The sequence below is a fragment of the Balaenoptera musculus genome, chromosome 4, assembly GCF_009873245.2.
Source record: "Balaenoptera musculus isolate JJ_BM4_2016_0621 chromosome 4, mBalMus1.pri.v3, whole genome shotgun sequence".
Lineage (NCBI taxonomy): Eukaryota > Metazoa > Chordata > Mammalia > Artiodactyla > Balaenopteridae > Balaenoptera > Balaenoptera musculus.
In genome coordinates, this window is record NC_045788.1 from 134,311,784 (window position 1) to 134,329,482 (window position 17,699).

Genomic DNA, 17,699 nt, shown 5'->3' on the forward strand with positions numbered 1-17,699 from the left:
GTGGGATCTCAGTTCCCCCACCAGGGAGTGAACCTGGGCCCCGGCAGTGAAAGCCCGGAATCCTAACCACCAGGCCACCAGGGAACTCCCTCCAGGGTTATTTATGAAACAGGATCCTGGACCAGCACACTTCCCAATTCAGTTCTGCTCTGCAGGGGCTCCTAGTTATTCAACATGATGACAAATAACAGCCCTTCCCCCCCACCCCCGTAGTTAATTAGTGAATCTCCTCAACAATGAGATTCAACCAATCTGGTAGAAATGTGGATTTTCCAACATGTTTAAACCTCAAACGTATATGAATTTAAAATATGCAAATGACGTTGGGGAATGACAGAATGAGGCCGCTTGTACAAGGAAAACAGAGGAGCAAGTGAATTTTCATGGAAAAATGCCTGATGCTCATCTCGATGAAGATGAACACCATTTGCTCTAGTTTGGCAAATAAACATGGAGTTGTTTAGGCCTTTGAGGGCTGGCCAGGAGCTCACCACCATTTGTAATAAGAGTTCCAGGTGAGATTCAAAGAGGAGGCTTAACAGAGAGATTTTCTGAACATAACTGGCCTTTGTAACTTAGTATCTTCCATGGGCATGTTTTCTAACAGGAAAGAAAACTCCTTAAGTTAACAATCAGAAAGACTGTCCTTTAGTGGATCTGCTGGCGAAAAGGGTTTTCATCAGAGTATCCTCTCCCTGGACAAAGGAAATACTCAGACTTCTGGTTTCAGTTTTCTCCATCTTCCCCTTTCCTAGGTGACGCACCATTAGTGTGGATGACCCTCTGTGAATCTCAGCAAGGATCTGGGAGTTTCCAAACTCAACCTGATGAAGGGATGCGTCCTTCTGAGACTGCAGAATTCAAAGGGCGCACAGGTTGACAATTAGAAATAAAATGACAAACAGGTAACTTTTCCGTAAAGAGCATATTGTGTCGATTTATTATAGAATGCAGTTAAAAAAAATATCTTGAGGTTAGCCCCTCCAGTTTAAAAGCACTTAACTAGGGACCCTTGAACAGCTATGCAATGGTCTCTCCCTCATCTGCCCCAACCCCCCACCAAGTACTGTAAACAGGGTTTTGAGAACATTCAGTCAATGTCTTGATATGGACGGCCCCATACCTTTGCTTCTTAAAGAAAACCATCTTCCACATTTCCAAAGCATGCATTGTTACTTGGCATTAGGCATCTCAAAAGGACAAACCTTGTTATGGTATTGTAAGGCCAAAACAGAATACCTATTGACCAAACACACACATGACAACTAGAAAAAAATTACAAACATTTAACCTAGTGTGACAATTCCGTCAGGAACGAGTGGGGAAAGGCACTGCATCCTTCTCATACCACCACACATCTGCTGTCCACTTCACATGCTTTGAATTCAGGTCCTGTCAAATGGTTGAAAGGCGTTTTCTATAACATACAATTCACAGGGAGGTTAATACATCTTACACTAGTCTTCCACGGCCATATTTCTCACCCAAGGGCACAACAGGTATGAATATATGCTATCAGCTTTATTTACAAGTTTATCTTGATGTTTCAGTGGGGTTAAAAAAAAAAAAAATCAATGATCTCAACTGACAGTTCCCCCAAAAAAGGGTTTTGGCTATGATTCATGTATATAAACCACCACGTAAAAGAAATAAATGAAACCCATTTATTGTCTGATCTAAAACAACTAAAATTTCTCACCCACTAAGAGTTGGCAGTGAAACTGCTATTTTCTGAGTTTTATAAGCGAAACGCTACGTAGGAATTTCAGATCGACTTGTTTTGCAAAAGCACAAGTTCTAGGTTGCATCAAATAGGATGCTGAGTGGGTGTATTACCAGTAGAATCCCCCACCGTGTGTGCTGTTGCAAAGACAGTCATTGAATCTGGAAAGGTGACAGATTTTGCAAATGCTTTCCTATCTTCCCCAAAGATGTAAAACAACAATGGCGTAACTCTATATACGACCAAAGGTTAGTTCTGAAAATCAGTAATACACATGCACAAACATTAGAACGTGAGGGGGAAAAATGAGACACTACAATTTCCACATTGCACTGTTGTCTTCACAACCTTTCTGCACCAGACACCTTATGGCTTCACGTGGTGCCTTTTCCTACTGGGAGAGAGAGTCTACCTTGTAGGCTGGTTGGAAACAGAAGGCTCTCCCTGGACCCACTGATCAACCTACCCCTGGCAAAAACAGAACCTACCAGAAAAGAACAAGTACAAAACACTATCGTTATTGGTTTTCTCGCGACGTTCCCAGAAGTCCTTGTGCGATCACCCCACACTCAGTGATTGGCTCAGGACATTCCCAGGAGCCAGGAGCATTGACTGATGCGCAGCGTCGTTAGAACCAGAAGACAAAGCCTCGATTCTCTTCTGAGCAACATGGAATTTCTGCCACAGCGATCACAGGCTGCCACCTCCAAAGTTGTGACTGGCCACTTCCACAGTAAAAGATTCCTTCTCGTGAGTATGATTCAGAACACTTCTTCGTCCGGGTGCCAGTTCAGCTTAAGTGGACGGGCGAGTACTCCGGCCTCCTGGTCTGGATAATTTTGGGTTTGGGTCTCTTCATTCTTTCCATCTCGTCTTCTTCCTCGTTCTCCTGGTCGCTCTCACACACATGGACCACCACGCTGGGAGTGGTGTCGGTCGCTGCGTGCAATTCATACTTTTCCCCTAGGGAAGGAAAATAAGTGCAGGGTAACTCAGGCAAGGACCCGAGGGTCAAAGAGCAAACGGATGCGCACGTAGGGGTCCGCTCGGCCAAGCTTCCGCGGGCATCCAATGGGGACTGAGGGCCACAGGCAGCCGCACTCTGGATTGGTGTTTCTCTGGTGGCTCATTCTGTATCTCACCACCGTAAATGACTCAGCTTTCAATCAAACCCTCTGAGTCCAGGCATATGGAAGGTATTGAAGGAGTGTATTTTTTAATTACACTTAGCATGTTCACCAGGCCCTCTAGGCTCCCCAGAGGACTTCCCCTTCCCCGGTGTGGTGCAAGGAGCGCCCATTCAGGAAAAGACGGTGCATGAATAAAGGCGTTAGGAAAGGACCTCTTGAGCCTCCTGCTAGCCCACAATAGGGGCAGGAAGCACGGGGAGGCCCTGCACAAAGACACAGGTGTGCTGGTTGAAACAGATGCTCTGAAAACATTTTTGACCACACCATATCCGTTTTCACACAACTATCAACCCCTTGAACCAGGCGTGTCCTGCTGTTCTATGTCAGCCTGAATTTTATCAGGTTCAGTCAAGACGCTTTTACTCATAAAAAAGGTGTTGCCTCTTTTCTACCCCACACGTGAGACTGGAATGCTATTGTAACTGCGTCTGAAGGCGGAAAGAGCCTCAGGATTCTCGGGGTAGGGGGGAATTAAGGTGGAGGGTCAGAGAGATCGCTCAAAATGTTGGTCACGATCCCCTTTACGAATCCCTATCTACCTGCTGAGGAGTCACAATCCAGAAAGCATGGGGACAGGACCATATTGGCAAAATCTTTGCAATCTTTCAACTGTTGAAAGAAAGACTATTCAAGGTCATAAGCCCTAAGTAAACTAAGGGCAAATTGATCTTATTATGGCTATTTTCCAGAAGGGTTTCTCAAACAAGCCGTCTGTAAAGAAGTGGTAGGTTCTAGAGCGTGAAGAATGTTCACTAGCAGCACTTCCTGCCTCTGGAGCAGTCTGACACCTCTCCCCAGGCGGACATCCCCTTCCTCCCTTCTCTAACATTCCAGAAGGTTCCAACCCTCTGCTCCCTAATACACCTTGGCCTGGAGCTGCCAGGAGGGGCACTGGCCACTTCCATCTTGACCTTCATGCCACGGTGAGCAGTAAGTAATGTGAGTCTTGCTTTCTACCACAGGGGGAATTTCCGTCAGAGCGATGTTAACAGAGATGTAATCTTTTCCATGTGGAACTGCTGATGGTCCAAGAAAATAAAACCATCCACTCAAAGGAACATCAGATTGCTGGTCAAGGAGAAAGCTGATGGCCTCAGCATTTATTGCATTTGCTCCACGAACAGGGCAGAAGGGGGGCTCAAACCTCTCTACCCCAAGACCCCCGCTTGCACCTGCCAGTTCACCCAAACCCTATCAGATAGGACAGGAACCTCCAACATTTTACTGTTTCCAGAAAACATGTTTTGAGCACTGCCGATAAGCTAGGCACTATATGAACTGCTTTTTACACGATGATCTCATTTACTACTCCACCCGGTAATACCCATTTTCTGGATGAGAAGCCTGAGGCCAGAGTACCTTTCTTCCTAAATGCTCACACCGTTGCCCCTTCTGAGGACCAGAACCTCTTCTTTCCCTGGCAAGCTCAGTAGGCGAGCACCCCTCCCTACTGGGCTTTGTGACTGGGGCTCTTTCTCCACTATGATCTATGGGTCTCTGTTCCCTCACACATTCAAAAGGTCAGGGGAGAATCAGATCAATAGATGAAATTACCTTGACTAAAAATGAAATGTCTAAAAGTGGGGAAAGCCTGTTTTCCCTTTCCAGAATCCAATCACTCATCCCCACTTGGAGCAACAGGACGTGAGGCCGGGTCTTGAGTCCCTCACACCGGCTGTGCTCAGTGGGTGAGGGGATGGAGTCACGTGATGCGGCCCAGAGGGGTCATGGTACTTGGTCCCCTGGACCAGCTTGCACGCTTTCCTAAGGGATGAAGTCAGAGGCAGGCGTGCACGCTCCCACCCCGGGGCATGGGTTACTTCGATTCAGAAGAAAGCAAATAGAGACAATTCACAACACACACTGGCACTGATCACGTGAGAAGTGGAAAGAGCAATGGGGTCGTGGCCACTCCTGCTGCAGGCGAGCCTCTGTGCCTTAACCACAATCTCTCCACGTCTCCTTGCCCCTTCTCCACCCGAGGGCACTGCTTACCTGGCCCCAGCTTGGAGATAGCATATAAAAGGTCATAATTTATGACGGGAGTAGCGTCTTCCACTTGTTTCCAACCGACCGGCGGCGAGGCAGGAGGAGAGATCAGAAACTGCTTGTCTGGGTTTGGTGGAGCCAGGTGTGAACTTCCTATGTGTAAAGTCTGAGGAGAGAGATAAATGCAGGTGGTTGTTCTCGGGGGAAGAACTGAAGCAGCAATAGCACTTAATGGCAGCCTACGGAAGACAGGTGTGAAGGACAAACCCACGTCCAGACAGCTGAACAGGTGCAGCCCAAGGATGAATCGCAATATGGTTTCTAAGGGTGGGGAAGGGAACTTGGATTATGGTGCAAACATGATTAGAAGTCTCTCGCAGGACGGGGACTCACAGGCCCCGGGACTGCAAGTAATTATGCTTGAACTAGACTGACAGAAAATATATGGAGATAATTTTAGTATACACGGGAAAAGGAAAGCACTGTCCCTGAGGTCAGGAGGGATCTCAGCATCAATTGCTTCCAGCTCCTCATATTATGGTGGCATCACATCCTATCACAGAAGCTCCAAAGGCTAAGCGACATCTCTAAGATGACCCCGGACCCCTGCCCATCACGCTCTCAGGCTTCCCTCCCTATGGGGCTTTGAATCAGACGCCAAAAGTGAGGAAGGAAAAATACATCTACCTTCCAGGATACATATTTAAAACAATAATGATAAGAAACAATGACCAAGATCCTAGTTTGGGCTTAAAAATTATACCAGTGATTAGAGGGCTGTTTGGAGAGATCTTACAACAAAATCTTACCAGTTTGGACTTTCTTTGTTCTTTAGTATCACCCCCCCCCCCAAAAAAATTCACAATGAACATGCATTTACTTTAATAAACCAGAAAAAGTCGTGGAGAGACCAAGTAATTACTTACATGGAACCCCACCAAACGTAGAAGGGAATTTGCTCGTAAGGATCCAAGGTTGAAGCCTGCGCCTCGCACTTACCACCAGGGGGCAGAGCATCCCGGCTCTCATCTACCCTGGAAGGGCAAGTTCACCTTCCCGCAAGGTCAGGAAGCCCCTCTACAGGATCTGCTCCCGTACTGGCAAGGGGAACTCAGGGCCCCAGTGGGGGGTCTCTTTCACCAGGGAGCAGCATCCGAAGAGCCCCTGCCCCTCCTCCTGCCAAGCTGTTAGACTCCGGTAACATCATCAAATGGAACTTTGTGAGCTGCCTAGAAGGCAGTTGCTGGGGGAGGCAGGAAGGGTGATGCAGGAGAAAAAGCAAAGCCGCCGCACAGCTCCCGGGAGTGCCCTGGGGCCGGGACCCCCGCTTACCACGAGTATTTCTTAGCACTTACTACCTGCTGATGTGCAGGACCGGCTTGCTCGCCAGGAGTGAGCGGGATGTGGGGACCCAGCGCAGAGCCGAACCGCTCTGGTCCGGGGGGTCAAGGGTAGCCACGCCCACGACTCTGCGGTTCTCCACCTTCCTGAGTCAGGAAAGGCTCTCTTTCTCCCCTCATCACTCAACCCAAGAAGGTCATCTCTGAGGGCACTTTCAAATACACCCCGATGTCTTCTTAAAATAGGTGACATGAAAAATTTCGAGCATGAATTTTGCCCTTCTCAAGATGATTTCTTGGAGTTTTAAATCAACCTATACGGAATGGATGTCTAAGCTACTTTTAAGGATGGGAGGGAGGAGGGAGAAGGATGGGTATCAATGAACTCGATTCACCTGAGCAAAATATAATTTCATTTCCTTTCCAAGAAATTCAGTCTTATGTAGCTGGAGTCTGGCATCTGCTGCAGATAATGGGTTGCTGAAGTTTATTCTGACTCGTTTGAAGCTCTTAAAATACTGAAAGGTGATATCTTTGTCATATGTCCTAAAGAGGGATTCAAATTTGGCCTGAAAAATAAAAATAAAAGGAGTTGAAATTTACCTGCATATGACCTTTGACTGGATGACTTCATTACATTTCTTATGGAGGAACCAAATTATTAATCATGTCAAGAACTTCCAACTTTTTTCTTAGAGAAGACAGAGAACCCACCTTTCTCCTCTGGGGAGATTCTGCCCTTTTAATTTAATATACGTGATTTTACACAAAAGTAAGAATGTACGATTTACTAAATTCATTTAATCAGCTGAACAATTACCAATACTTCAGCACTTCTTACAGTCACGGAAACATTCTTTTTAAAGTAGAAGGAACATTTTCGTTTGGTCATTTGTCACCCTTCTGGCCTGCCAGACCCTATTGTCCTGTGACCTTCCCCAATCTAGTGAACTCCAATCCCACCACTCAGCTCAGGGCATTGCTTTGTCCATCAAATATGGTTTTTGGACTTAAAAGCACTGGAGCTAATTTCAAAAAAAAAAAATTATTATTGAATTGGTAACCAATGAAGTTAATGAAAAGCCTTGCATTTCTTAATGTAAAGGAAGCAGTTTTTTAAAAATTCCCATTATTATGTTCCCATTCAATCTGTTACTCTTTAACTCTCTAAAATAGTACTGGTTTCAAAAATTAACATTCTGCCAATGAACCCATTTCTGCACGCTGGCTTTAATACATGTACAGCTCCAGCTCTAGTGTTAAAAGCACTAGTGAACACTATGAAACAGCATGAGTTCTTAGAATTGAAATGCCCAAGTTCAAGGACTAAAAGCCTAGATTCAGGACAGCGTTCATCAGCTCCTGGGAAAAGCTCTAGGGAGCAACCCCGGGCCGGGTCCTGAGTGGTGGTGCCCTTGGGGGGACCTGGGAGGCCACTGCAACCTTTCTGACAAGAGAGGGAGGTGATGGACAGTCTTGAAACTTCCAGGAAGATTATGCAGGGACTTTAGTCACCGAGCTTTCTGAATCCTTTTTCAGACTAAACTGTGAGGATGGTGAGAGGCAGATGGGGGTGAGAGGCAGATGGGGGTGGGATGGCAGATGGTGAGAGCCCAGATGGGGCAGCGTGCCCTCCACCCAGATGACTGGTGAGAAGAGAAGGCCCTGGAGCCCACAAGTACCCTGGAGACCTATGCAGAGCACGGTGCTTCTGCAGAAGGGAGAGAGGGTTCCCAGCAAGAAGGGAGAACATCTTCGAGGATATTCAGTGCTAGAAAGCCGGGGAGGGGATGGGCCTCCCTGTCGCTCAGTGCCTGGTCCACAGGGCAGGGCTGTGGGCAGGTCCCGCATTCCCTTCTGGCTGATGTCTCCATGGGGCAGGTGGCTCGGGGGGAGTGGGGAACAGCTCACAAACGTTCTCTCTTCAAATTCCCCGGCTTCTCTTTAGTTGATGGAAATGTCTGTGACTTTCCTACGAGGGGTGTGGCAGAGGCAAAGAATGAGAAAGAATGCATGGCAGATGTTTAAGCTTCGATTTCATCTGGCTGCACGTGACTTGTTCTCCACCCGTCCCGAGCACAGGCAAGTCTGGGGCATAAGGGTGTCTGCGCAGATCTGGAATTTCACACGACCTCATCCATAGGCACTGTGACCAACTGCTTAGTTTTAAAGTTATCATTCATAATTTAAGAGAGATGACTTTGCTGAATATTTTTAGAATACAAGTCAGGGCTTAGGACCAGAACCCAAGAGAACCCACACTATCTTGTTAATTTCATATTGCTATTATGCTATTAGTATTCTCTTATAAAATAATCTTATTTGTTCTAATAACCGATACCTAGTGATTATAGTTAGTGGATGGCATCTCTACTTAATTAAGTAAATCAGTGATTTTACTCATATAAGGCTAACATTAAATACATAGACTTTGTAGTACTTTTACACATAGAACATGCTCTAATATCTAGTTCAAAAACTACAGTCCCGGCCTGCAAGCATTGTACACAGTTATGGAGTTAAATTTGATTTAAAAAAAAAAAAAAGAAACCTTCCGATGTCTCAGTAGGGCTTTGGGTATAAAGGTATAACATGATCACCGCCCCCCAAACAGAACATACAGAATTCATTCATATATAATATTGTTAGAGATCAATTAGATAGCTTCGTAGCTACTGATGAAAATCTTACATTTTAATCAAATGAAGAAGAAAAGCATAGTAATTAAAATTACTAATTATATTAATAACCATCAATGAGAGCTGCTTCCCAGGAGGTATACTCATCCCACACTTAAGTTATGTATCCAGTTTTATTATTTATTTGCTATGGCTGCATTTTCTCCAGCTAGAGAAATCTGGAAACTTGAAGACAGGCCCTTGTAATTACTGCAAACATTCAAATATCTTTCCAATATTGATCTCCTGAGATAAAAATCAAAGTATCCTGAACTCTAAACGTCAAAGTGAAACATTCTGTTCACTGTCAGAAAAGTCCTCCCTCCAAAAGTTTACTTATTGATACAACCCACACAGAATGAAAAAACACCACGCCAAACCCTCCCTTACTACCTGGTCAAGGGACGCAGACGTTTTTAAATATTGAGAGCTTTAAAAATTCCTTCACAGTTAATTCCTCAGGCAACACCTTTTGATTTTTAAGGCTCAAAGCATTCTGGATGTATTTCAAAACCCCCAAACGCACAAGACAGCCACATACCCCACCAAGTATTTCAGCTAATAGTCCCAATTAACATAATAGTTTGAAAACTCTCAAAAATCACATCATATCAGAAACCTTACCCTGGTTTCACTTTCGCTGAAGATCTCACTGTTTGCCACACAGGCAATCAGGGAGCTAAAACTGTAGTTAAAGTTTCTGAAGTGCATCTTGCTTTCTTACAGTGAAAGCTACAGCAATTCCCGCGGTCAAGCCCCAAGTAAGGTTCCTTTACCAGAGGCTGTAAGTTCTTTCTCGAGCCCTCACTTATAAAGCACCGAGGTCCGGCCCCCACCGGGAAAAAAAAGCACCGCTTCCAGAGCATCCTGTTTGGACACCAAATTCCTGAGTCAAGTCCTACTTGCTCGCAGGCAGGCAGAGACACAGTGTAAGTTTCTACTGGAAAGAGGTGACGTCAACACCTTAGTCATTTTCCCTATGCTAATTAACTTTGCTTGGGGAGGATGGAAAAAACTGCCGAGGTTTGCTTTGCAGCTGCTTTATCTACCCCTCTTGCAGCATAGTTTCCACTGGTAGTAATTCCATTCAGCCACTCAGTCACCAGGCTCCTCGGCTGAATGGGACGACCCTTCTTAAGATGGAAAATGTTACAGAAGAACAGGAGGAAGGTCTACAGCAGTAAACAGTAATTAGCCTCCAGGGAACTCTCAAGGTTTGGAGAAACCTGGAAACCGAAGTCTTGGCCAGTTGTTTGATCCCTGTAATTTCCTGAACACTTAAATCAAAGTTTCATATGTTGGGGTATGAGAGAAAACATTTTGAAATCGGTCTTGGTCAATGAACTCTGCTTTTAAAGAAAAAGTGGACTTCATTTTGAAATACGGCCTTTTTTTTTTTCTGATTAAACTTTATTGGAGGAATGTCCTAACTCCCACTTGTATTTCACAGTGAGAATGTGAGAAGAGATCCTAGGATTTTCATTGGAAAACTTTATTATTGTAATTTGAGAACCAGGAATATGCAGCACTTTGATCATTTTCTAACAGCTGCTAAATTCGGGAAAAGATACAAAAATATTTTAGAGGATCTAGCCTCTGAAGCTGAGAAAAGAAACATTCCGAGCCTGTCTGCTTAGAGACTCATAGACTGAAAGTTTTTGTTTTTGCTTTAATTAGGAAAGGAAGAAGAAATAGAAAGAATGTACACTACAATTGAAAAGTTAGTTCAGTTGGCCTTTTTTCAGGTAAGATGTCTGGTCTTGGAGAAGCACACTGATGTCAGGATGCCCGTTCTTTGAAAAGGCTGCAACTCTTTTTTTCCAACTTTTTATTTTATTACTTTTTAAATTGAAGTATAGTTGATTTACAATGTTGTGTTAGTTTCAGGTGTACAGCACAGTGATTAAGTTATATATATCTATATCTATTCTTCTTCAGATTCTTTTCCCTTATTGGTTATTACAAGATATTGACTATAGTTCCCTGCGCTAAACAGTAGGTCCTTGTTGATTGTCTCTCTTATATATAGTCGTATGTATTTGTTAATCCCATTAAAAGGCTGCAACTCTTTGAACTTCCAAGTACTTTGCTCATTTAGGTCCCTATGGCAGAATCCTAGGTCCTTCCTACTCATTATCACCTAAATGCAGTCTCATTATTTATAAAAGCATTCTCTAGTCTAGAGGCAGACACCTCTTAAGCTTCCAAAAGTTAAGTGGAATCCTGCTATTCACATTTAAAAATTAACTTCAAAGAACCATTAAAGTCAGCCAATAATAAAAAGAATATATGCAATGGGAAAGAACGAACCAGAGCATTTATCCCTCCATAAAAGGAAATGCGAAGTCTTCTTGGATGAGTGAGCACTGCTTAATCTCCATGCATGGTGCCCTGATGCCAGCTGTAGGGTTATGCAAGAGACCAGTTATGGCGTTTGCTTTGCCAAATTACCCGTAACTGCCAACCCAAGAGATCTAAGTGCATATGTTCTAGAAGAGTTTCGAACTGTGAAATAGTATGGCATGCATCAAACGCCAAGAGGAAATGGTCCACTGGGTGGTGCTTGGTTCTGGGAACTGTGCCCTGGGATTGGCTAAATTCCGGTGCAGAGCCTGCAGCGTACCCTGGAGGCACATGCAGGCTTTGGTGGTGGCCTGGGGGTGGCAGTGGGGGTATGGGAGGCCAAGGGGAAAGGCACGGGAGGTAGAAGTCACAGAAGTGCATTCCACTCCTCCAGAGCGGCTGTCCCTCCTTTTCTCTTTCTCCTGGAGTCCACCTTGGCGAATAAGGGTTAAAAGGATATCAGAGGAGGAAGAGGAGGTTAATTTCACCATCTCCTCCTCCCTTTCCTCCTCCTCCTTTTAAAACTCATGACATGAAGCTCCAACTCAGTCGTGTGGGCAAATCTGCAACATTTCTGTTCATCTGAGACAACAGCACTGAACTCACCCAAATTTACAATTGTGGTTTCATGAATACGGATGGGATTAAAAAAAAAAAAAAAAAAAGGAATAGTGAGGTATTTGAAGATGGTTCAACTGTCTTTGCTCCTAGAAATAAATGATAAATGATAGATCTTTCATTAGGCTGTCCAGAAAGCCTCCCAAAACATGCAATTCTGTACCTGCCTTTGAATTGATGGTAAGCTCCATCTGAATCATATTTAGGGAACTTGAGTGCTTCCATTTCTAGATCAGAGAAAGGGGCTCAAAGTGGTGGTCGACTGTAGGGAGGCTGGCTTGGAGGCCGGCAAAAACCACTGGGTCACAAAGTATACCTGAGAGAGATGGCACCTAGGGTCCAATAACACAGGCTTCCCACGGCGTGAGAGGTACAGAGCATGGACCCTTCATGGTGCTCCAAAGCCCCGGCTGGCCAAGGGGACAGACACCTGTCCCTGAACCCAGAGGGCCTTCCCTTTATCGGCTCACCTGACAGTTCTTGCTAGGAATGTCCACTCTTCGACTGCACGTCTATTAGACATGAACCTGCACTTCTAAACGTCCTATGGTATTTGTCTATCCCTTGTGGTTTGAAAGGCAAGTACCTTTTTGATTCTTGTTTGCAAGATGGATGTAAGTGATTTGAAGAAAGCAGGGCCCACAGCAACGTCTCATTAGAACTCTTGAAAAGCATACTAAAAATTGCACTTAAAATAGTAAAACAGAAAGCAGAAGTTAGAGAAGAAATGAAATGCTTTAGTCCGCTGAAAGCTTTAGATGTTTTGCATTTCTTCCATTCGCGCCGTTAAAAATCTTAAATGAATCTCTTCAACCTGCATTTGCCTCCTCTGGCTCCAAGCAGTGAGAGCATATTTTCATTAAGAAGTTTCTATTTTCAGTGAGGAACAATTGTAGTTTATGTCGAAATCCATCATTCCCATTACAGCACTCTTAAAGCATAGTGAGGATGACCTCAGCACACCCATTATAAACCCCAAGGAGTTTACAACTACGCCAAGAATGTGCCACCAGTGAAGCCTTCTACAGAATGACCACAGAGAGAAACCGAGTTCTGACTTTGCTGTGCAAATCAGAGCTGAGCGAAGAAGAAATCTGCAAAAGATCTCCTGGGAGGGAAAATGGCACACCTGATTGAGATCAAAGGTATCAGAGAGTTTCTCTTGAATGCCAATTAAACTTGCGTTTTAATGGCGCTTTTAGCTTCTGAGATAATGGGATAGCTTTACTGTTACTTAATATTCGTAACCCTTCCCTTTATAATGTGGAGCATTGTTCCCCCAACCTAAGTCACTGCACACAGGAAAAACACAGGGGCCTCTGAGTCATCTTTATCACTTCCCAGTCTAAAAGGTGTTATTAACCGAGGGGACAGTTCTTGCCCTCACTTGGAAACCAGGTTAATATCAACTTCCGAGTTGCAGTGAAGATTGAACAATCTGACATAGGCGGAGTGCCCAGTATAGTGCTTGAAACACAATCAGTGGTTGATGCATGTGAGTTGTGTTTCTAGTTCCCATTTCATCGGTAAGGATACTGAGGTTCAGGGCATCTCACTGTGTTGAGGAGAGTCAGGACTCGCCCTGATCCTTCGATTGCAGATTCCATGGAACTATGCTTGCCTCGCAGCAGTGCCCTTTGGTACTTCCCCATCTCCATTCTCTCAGTCCCTCTGGCATCCTGGATGGCTTCCTCTCCTACGTGCCCCACTGGTCAATGGAGGGGTCTCTAGGTTCTCTGTAGCCTCCTCCACCTGGCACTCCTGCACAGTATTTCAGGCGGCCACAGTACCTTTCTAAGTGGCCTCGCTGTGGCCAGTTTCTTACTGCTCCAAAACAGTGCGTAATTCCCACAACATGAAACTTCCCGAAGCTGAGCTTGATCACGTTTCTCTCCTACTGTAAAGATTTCAGTGACTTCCCATTGCTCTGTAGGTTAAAGGGGAAGATTTTCACTTGGTATTCATCCATTTGTCAATCCATGCATCTATCTACCCATTTGTTCTTTCACCCAAGCACAGTTCCAGGTGTTGGGGGTTCAGGGATGAAGACAGACAAAACTCTCTGCCCTCATGGAGCTTACACTCCAGATGGGAAAAAAGAAAAAGAAAAGAAATGAGATAAATGGGTAAAATATACAGTGTGTTTAGATAGTGGTAAGTGCTGGGAATAAGGCAGAGATGAGGGATAGGAAAAGCTGGGAAAAGGAGAAAGAAAGAGAGAAAGAAAGACAGAGAGAGAGAAAGAAAGAAAAAGGAAGGAAGGAAGACTAGCCAGGGGAGGCATCCCTGAGAAGATGACAGGTGGGTACATCAAGACCTAAAGGAAGTGGCGGAGTGAACTGTGAGATGCTCGGAACAGCATTTCAGGCCAGGGAACAGAAGGCACAAAGGCCCCTGGCATGTTCCAGGCCCAGCAGGAGGCTCAGGATGGCTGTAGAGGAAGGACGTGGAGAAAGTGGTTGGGAGCAGGGCCACGTGAGACCTTTAGCCATTGGAAGGTCTCTGGCTTGCATGCTGATATCAGAGGGTTTTGAGCAGAGGAGAGGCATGAACTAACTTCCATGCAACAGAACCACTCCAGTGTCTGGGTTCAGAAAAGAGGGAAGGGACAGGCTGGGGGCAAGGCACCCCTAAGGCACGAGACCTTCTCTGACTACGGAGCCCATGACTCCTCTAGGCAGCCCTCAGCTCTGCCTGCTTTCCTCGGTTCCATCAGCCAGCTCCTCCCTTGTCTCTTTCTGCCTGCCAAACTTCTATTCATCCTTCAAAGCCCATCACCGAACATCCATTCTCCAGGAGGCACCCCTCTGGACTTTATGTTCTCTCCCTCCTTTAACCCCTGTGACCTCCCCCCACCCACCCCCCAGCTCTCAGTGCAGTGTGCCTGGCATCCTAGTTATGTTCTTACCTGGCAATCTCCCTACTACAGTGAGAGCTGCTTGAGGGCACCACTGCTCATCCTGCCACTCCCTGGAGATGCGGATAAATGCTTGTGAAGTTCAGGGACTACACCAGGAAGGGTCCATCTGAGACGGGCAAAGAGCCAGCATCCACCAGCCATCAGAGGGCCAAGGCCATCTGTGTTCCTACCTGGAGGGTTTCCAGTGTCTTTGGTTTGAACAAAGACCTCCTTTTCGTTGCAGGGGGTGGTAAAGGTACAAGTTTGCTCAGCGGGTGCTGGTCACATTCCAGGGTGCACTTCCTCTGTGCTTGCTGCATGGTGGCTCGCAGGATGTCCAGGCACGGGACTGCACCACCAGCTCCAGCCTCTGAGGCCCCACCCCCCGGGCACTCCCAGAGGCCTTGTGACTCTCCTTAGGGGTCTACAGCCGGGGTCTCGACAGCCCTTTGTCGTTTGGGCAGAACGTGTTCAATTTAATATATGTTCGCTTGTCTTTTTCAAATGCCTATTTTTTAGGGTGTGTTTTATAAGGTGCACGGTAGAGAGTAGAATTTGTATAGAAGTTACTAATAAAATGCTTTTATTGGCAGATGTACCAAAAATCTTTCATCCATGAGGTTCATGATCAAAAGTGTTTGAAGGCCTATTGTCTCAGCAGTAGGGTGATTAAATTCCCAATTTTCTGCTTCTTTGTGACGATCACGTGTAAGAAAGAGAACCGGAAAATATTCTTCTTTCTGATTTCTAAAGGCGTTTCCATTTTTGTTCTCTCTGAAGGGTAATCAGGGAATGGGCTGGGGAGCGGGGCAGAGCCAGATGTGGGCTCAGGAATTTACTGCTCATAGAATTGCTTTATTACTGGTAAGATCTGCTCGCGGCCACAGGGAGGGGCCTTGTATGAAAGAAAATGTAAAACAAAGCTGATAACCATTTTTTGTGGGACTTGGAAGGTTCTAACCAGAACTCCTTAGACAAGAGAGTGCCCCTTGTCTCCCACTACAGGGGTGATGCCTATGAATTCTAAATCTGAGCTGAGAAAAACATCTTTAATGAAAATCACCTTTATGTTTAATAACCATTAATCTTCTGAATCTGTAGGATAACACAGAAGAAATGATATTAATACTAAACTTCAGCCTGGATCATTTTTGATACTTGGAAAAAAAATGGAAAAGGCTGAAATATCATTTGATACTTTACACAGATTAGTACAAGATAGTATACAAATAATTTGTATTTCTGAGATAACGTGGAACTTCCTATTACTTAATTTTTTTAAAAAGTGGCTTATTGACACCAGTGCCACAAATGATGGAGGCAGTGGTGAAAAGGCTAAACGCATGTTTTAGCAGAATGGCAATCATGCTCTGTTAAAGCTTATGGTGGAAATGAAGGAAAAATGCAATCACCCTCAAAAAAAAAAAAGGAAAGGAAGAAAAAACATAAAGTAAAATAAAATAACCAACTGATTGGGGAAAAGTAGGGAGGAAAGCATGTTCAAATAGATACCTTAAAAGAGAGGTCACAGTTCATCCAAGATTTCATCTTGTTTGTTAAATTCCATGTGCACTTGAAATCCCATTAACTCTTTTTTCCTTATTACCTCAATCTTTCCCTAGTACGTGACGTTAACCCCCCCTCTGTCACTTCTTGGAAACGCACTATTTGCGATGCTTAAGATGGAGAAATAGCCGTAGGCAAATCAAAGCTATACTTAATGACTTGGAGACCAGCAGTCGCGGATTAAGGGAGGTAACATTTATTTAAAGCCAGCTGGGGCCAAAGCCCCCCTAAAAATCCTTCCTCAATTGTTCCTTTTACTCTATTCCTTTCCAGACCCACTTTGCTTTAATGATTGATTTTCACTTCTGCTTTGAAGCTATTCTGAAGCCAGGGCACAATCCTGCAGTGACAAAAACCTGGACAAGAACACTGGTACAGGGGTTTCCCTGGTGGTGCAATGGTTAAGAATCCGCCTGCCAGTGCAGGGGACACGGGTTCGAGCCCTGGTCCGGGAAGATCCCGCATGTCACGGAGCAACTGAGCCCGTGCGCCACAACTACTGAGCCTGCGCTCTAGAGCCTGCGAGCCACAACTACTGAGCCCGCGAGCCACAACTGCTGAGCCCGTGTGCCACAACTATTGAAGCCCGTACGCCTAGAGCTTGTGCTCTGCAACAAGAGAAGCCCCTGCAATGAGAAGCCCGCTCACAGCAACGAAGAGTAACCCCCGCTCGCTGCAACTAGAGAAAGCCTGCGCACAGCAACGAAGACCCAACGCAGTCAAAAATAAATAAGTAAAATAAATAAATTTAAAAAAGAAAAAGAAAAAAAACCCCACAGTAATGCTAAAGAAACAGAATGTTGGGGGAGACCATGGTCTAATAAAACTCAACTTTAAAAAAAAAAGAACACTCGCGCAGGGGTGGGCTGGTGACAGGCTGCTCTTGTGTTCATCAATCACCAGGACCTGGTTACCTTCAATTCCAGCTCCAAAGAGCTTTCACAACCCCAGACTGATTCATTCCCGCCAGTAAATCCCTTTACATTCAAAGGATGAGTTCGACGCTGCTGTGTGAACACTGCCGGAAAAGCCCTGTTCCTCTCATTCTACGTTCCACACTCATCTCAGAAGAACTGACACAACTAAAACCCTGGGTGGCACGTGTGCTGCCTTGAGGCAGGCCCGGATCCTGTTCTGGTTCTGGTAGGTTCTCCCAGGGAACCTGGCACAGCGCTGGGGGCACGCAGACACTCCCTCAATACCAGGTGAGTGACCCGCCAAACCAGAGTCGAAGGTCAAAAAAGAGGAAGGGGAAAAGAATGAGGTCAAACCGAACTCTGGAAATCTTTAGCACCAGATATGAAACCCAGTTTTCAATAACTTGGCTACGAAGAGTTTGTATCCGCACCCAGT

General features: G+C 45.2%; 1 protein-coding gene across 2 annotated transcripts in view; it reads right to left on the bottom strand.

Moving 5' to 3' along the window:
* Positions 1–906: 906 nt before the first annotated feature.
* RCAN1 (regulator of calcineurin 1) overlaps positions 907–17,699 on the bottom strand; it is a 93,935-nt gene continuing 77,142 nt past the window's right edge. Inside the window, exons 1-4 of one of the 2 annotated variants that reach the window (XM_036849735.1) lie at positions 9,545–9,854; positions 6,638–6,811; positions 4,909–5,068; positions 907–2,686 (exon numbers count right to left, since the gene is read on the bottom strand). In XM_036849735.1, coding sequence (XP_036705630.1) covers positions 2,514–2,686; positions 4,909–5,068; positions 6,638–6,811; positions 9,545–9,631 — 594 coding nt within the window. In that variant the 5' untranslated portion in view covers positions 9,632–9,854 and the 3' untranslated portion in view covers positions 907–2,513. Of the gene's footprint in view, positions 2,687–4,908; positions 5,069–6,637; positions 6,812–9,544; positions 9,855–17,699 lie in introns of those variants that run through there. The other variant, XM_036849734.1, reaches the window with a different exon arrangement.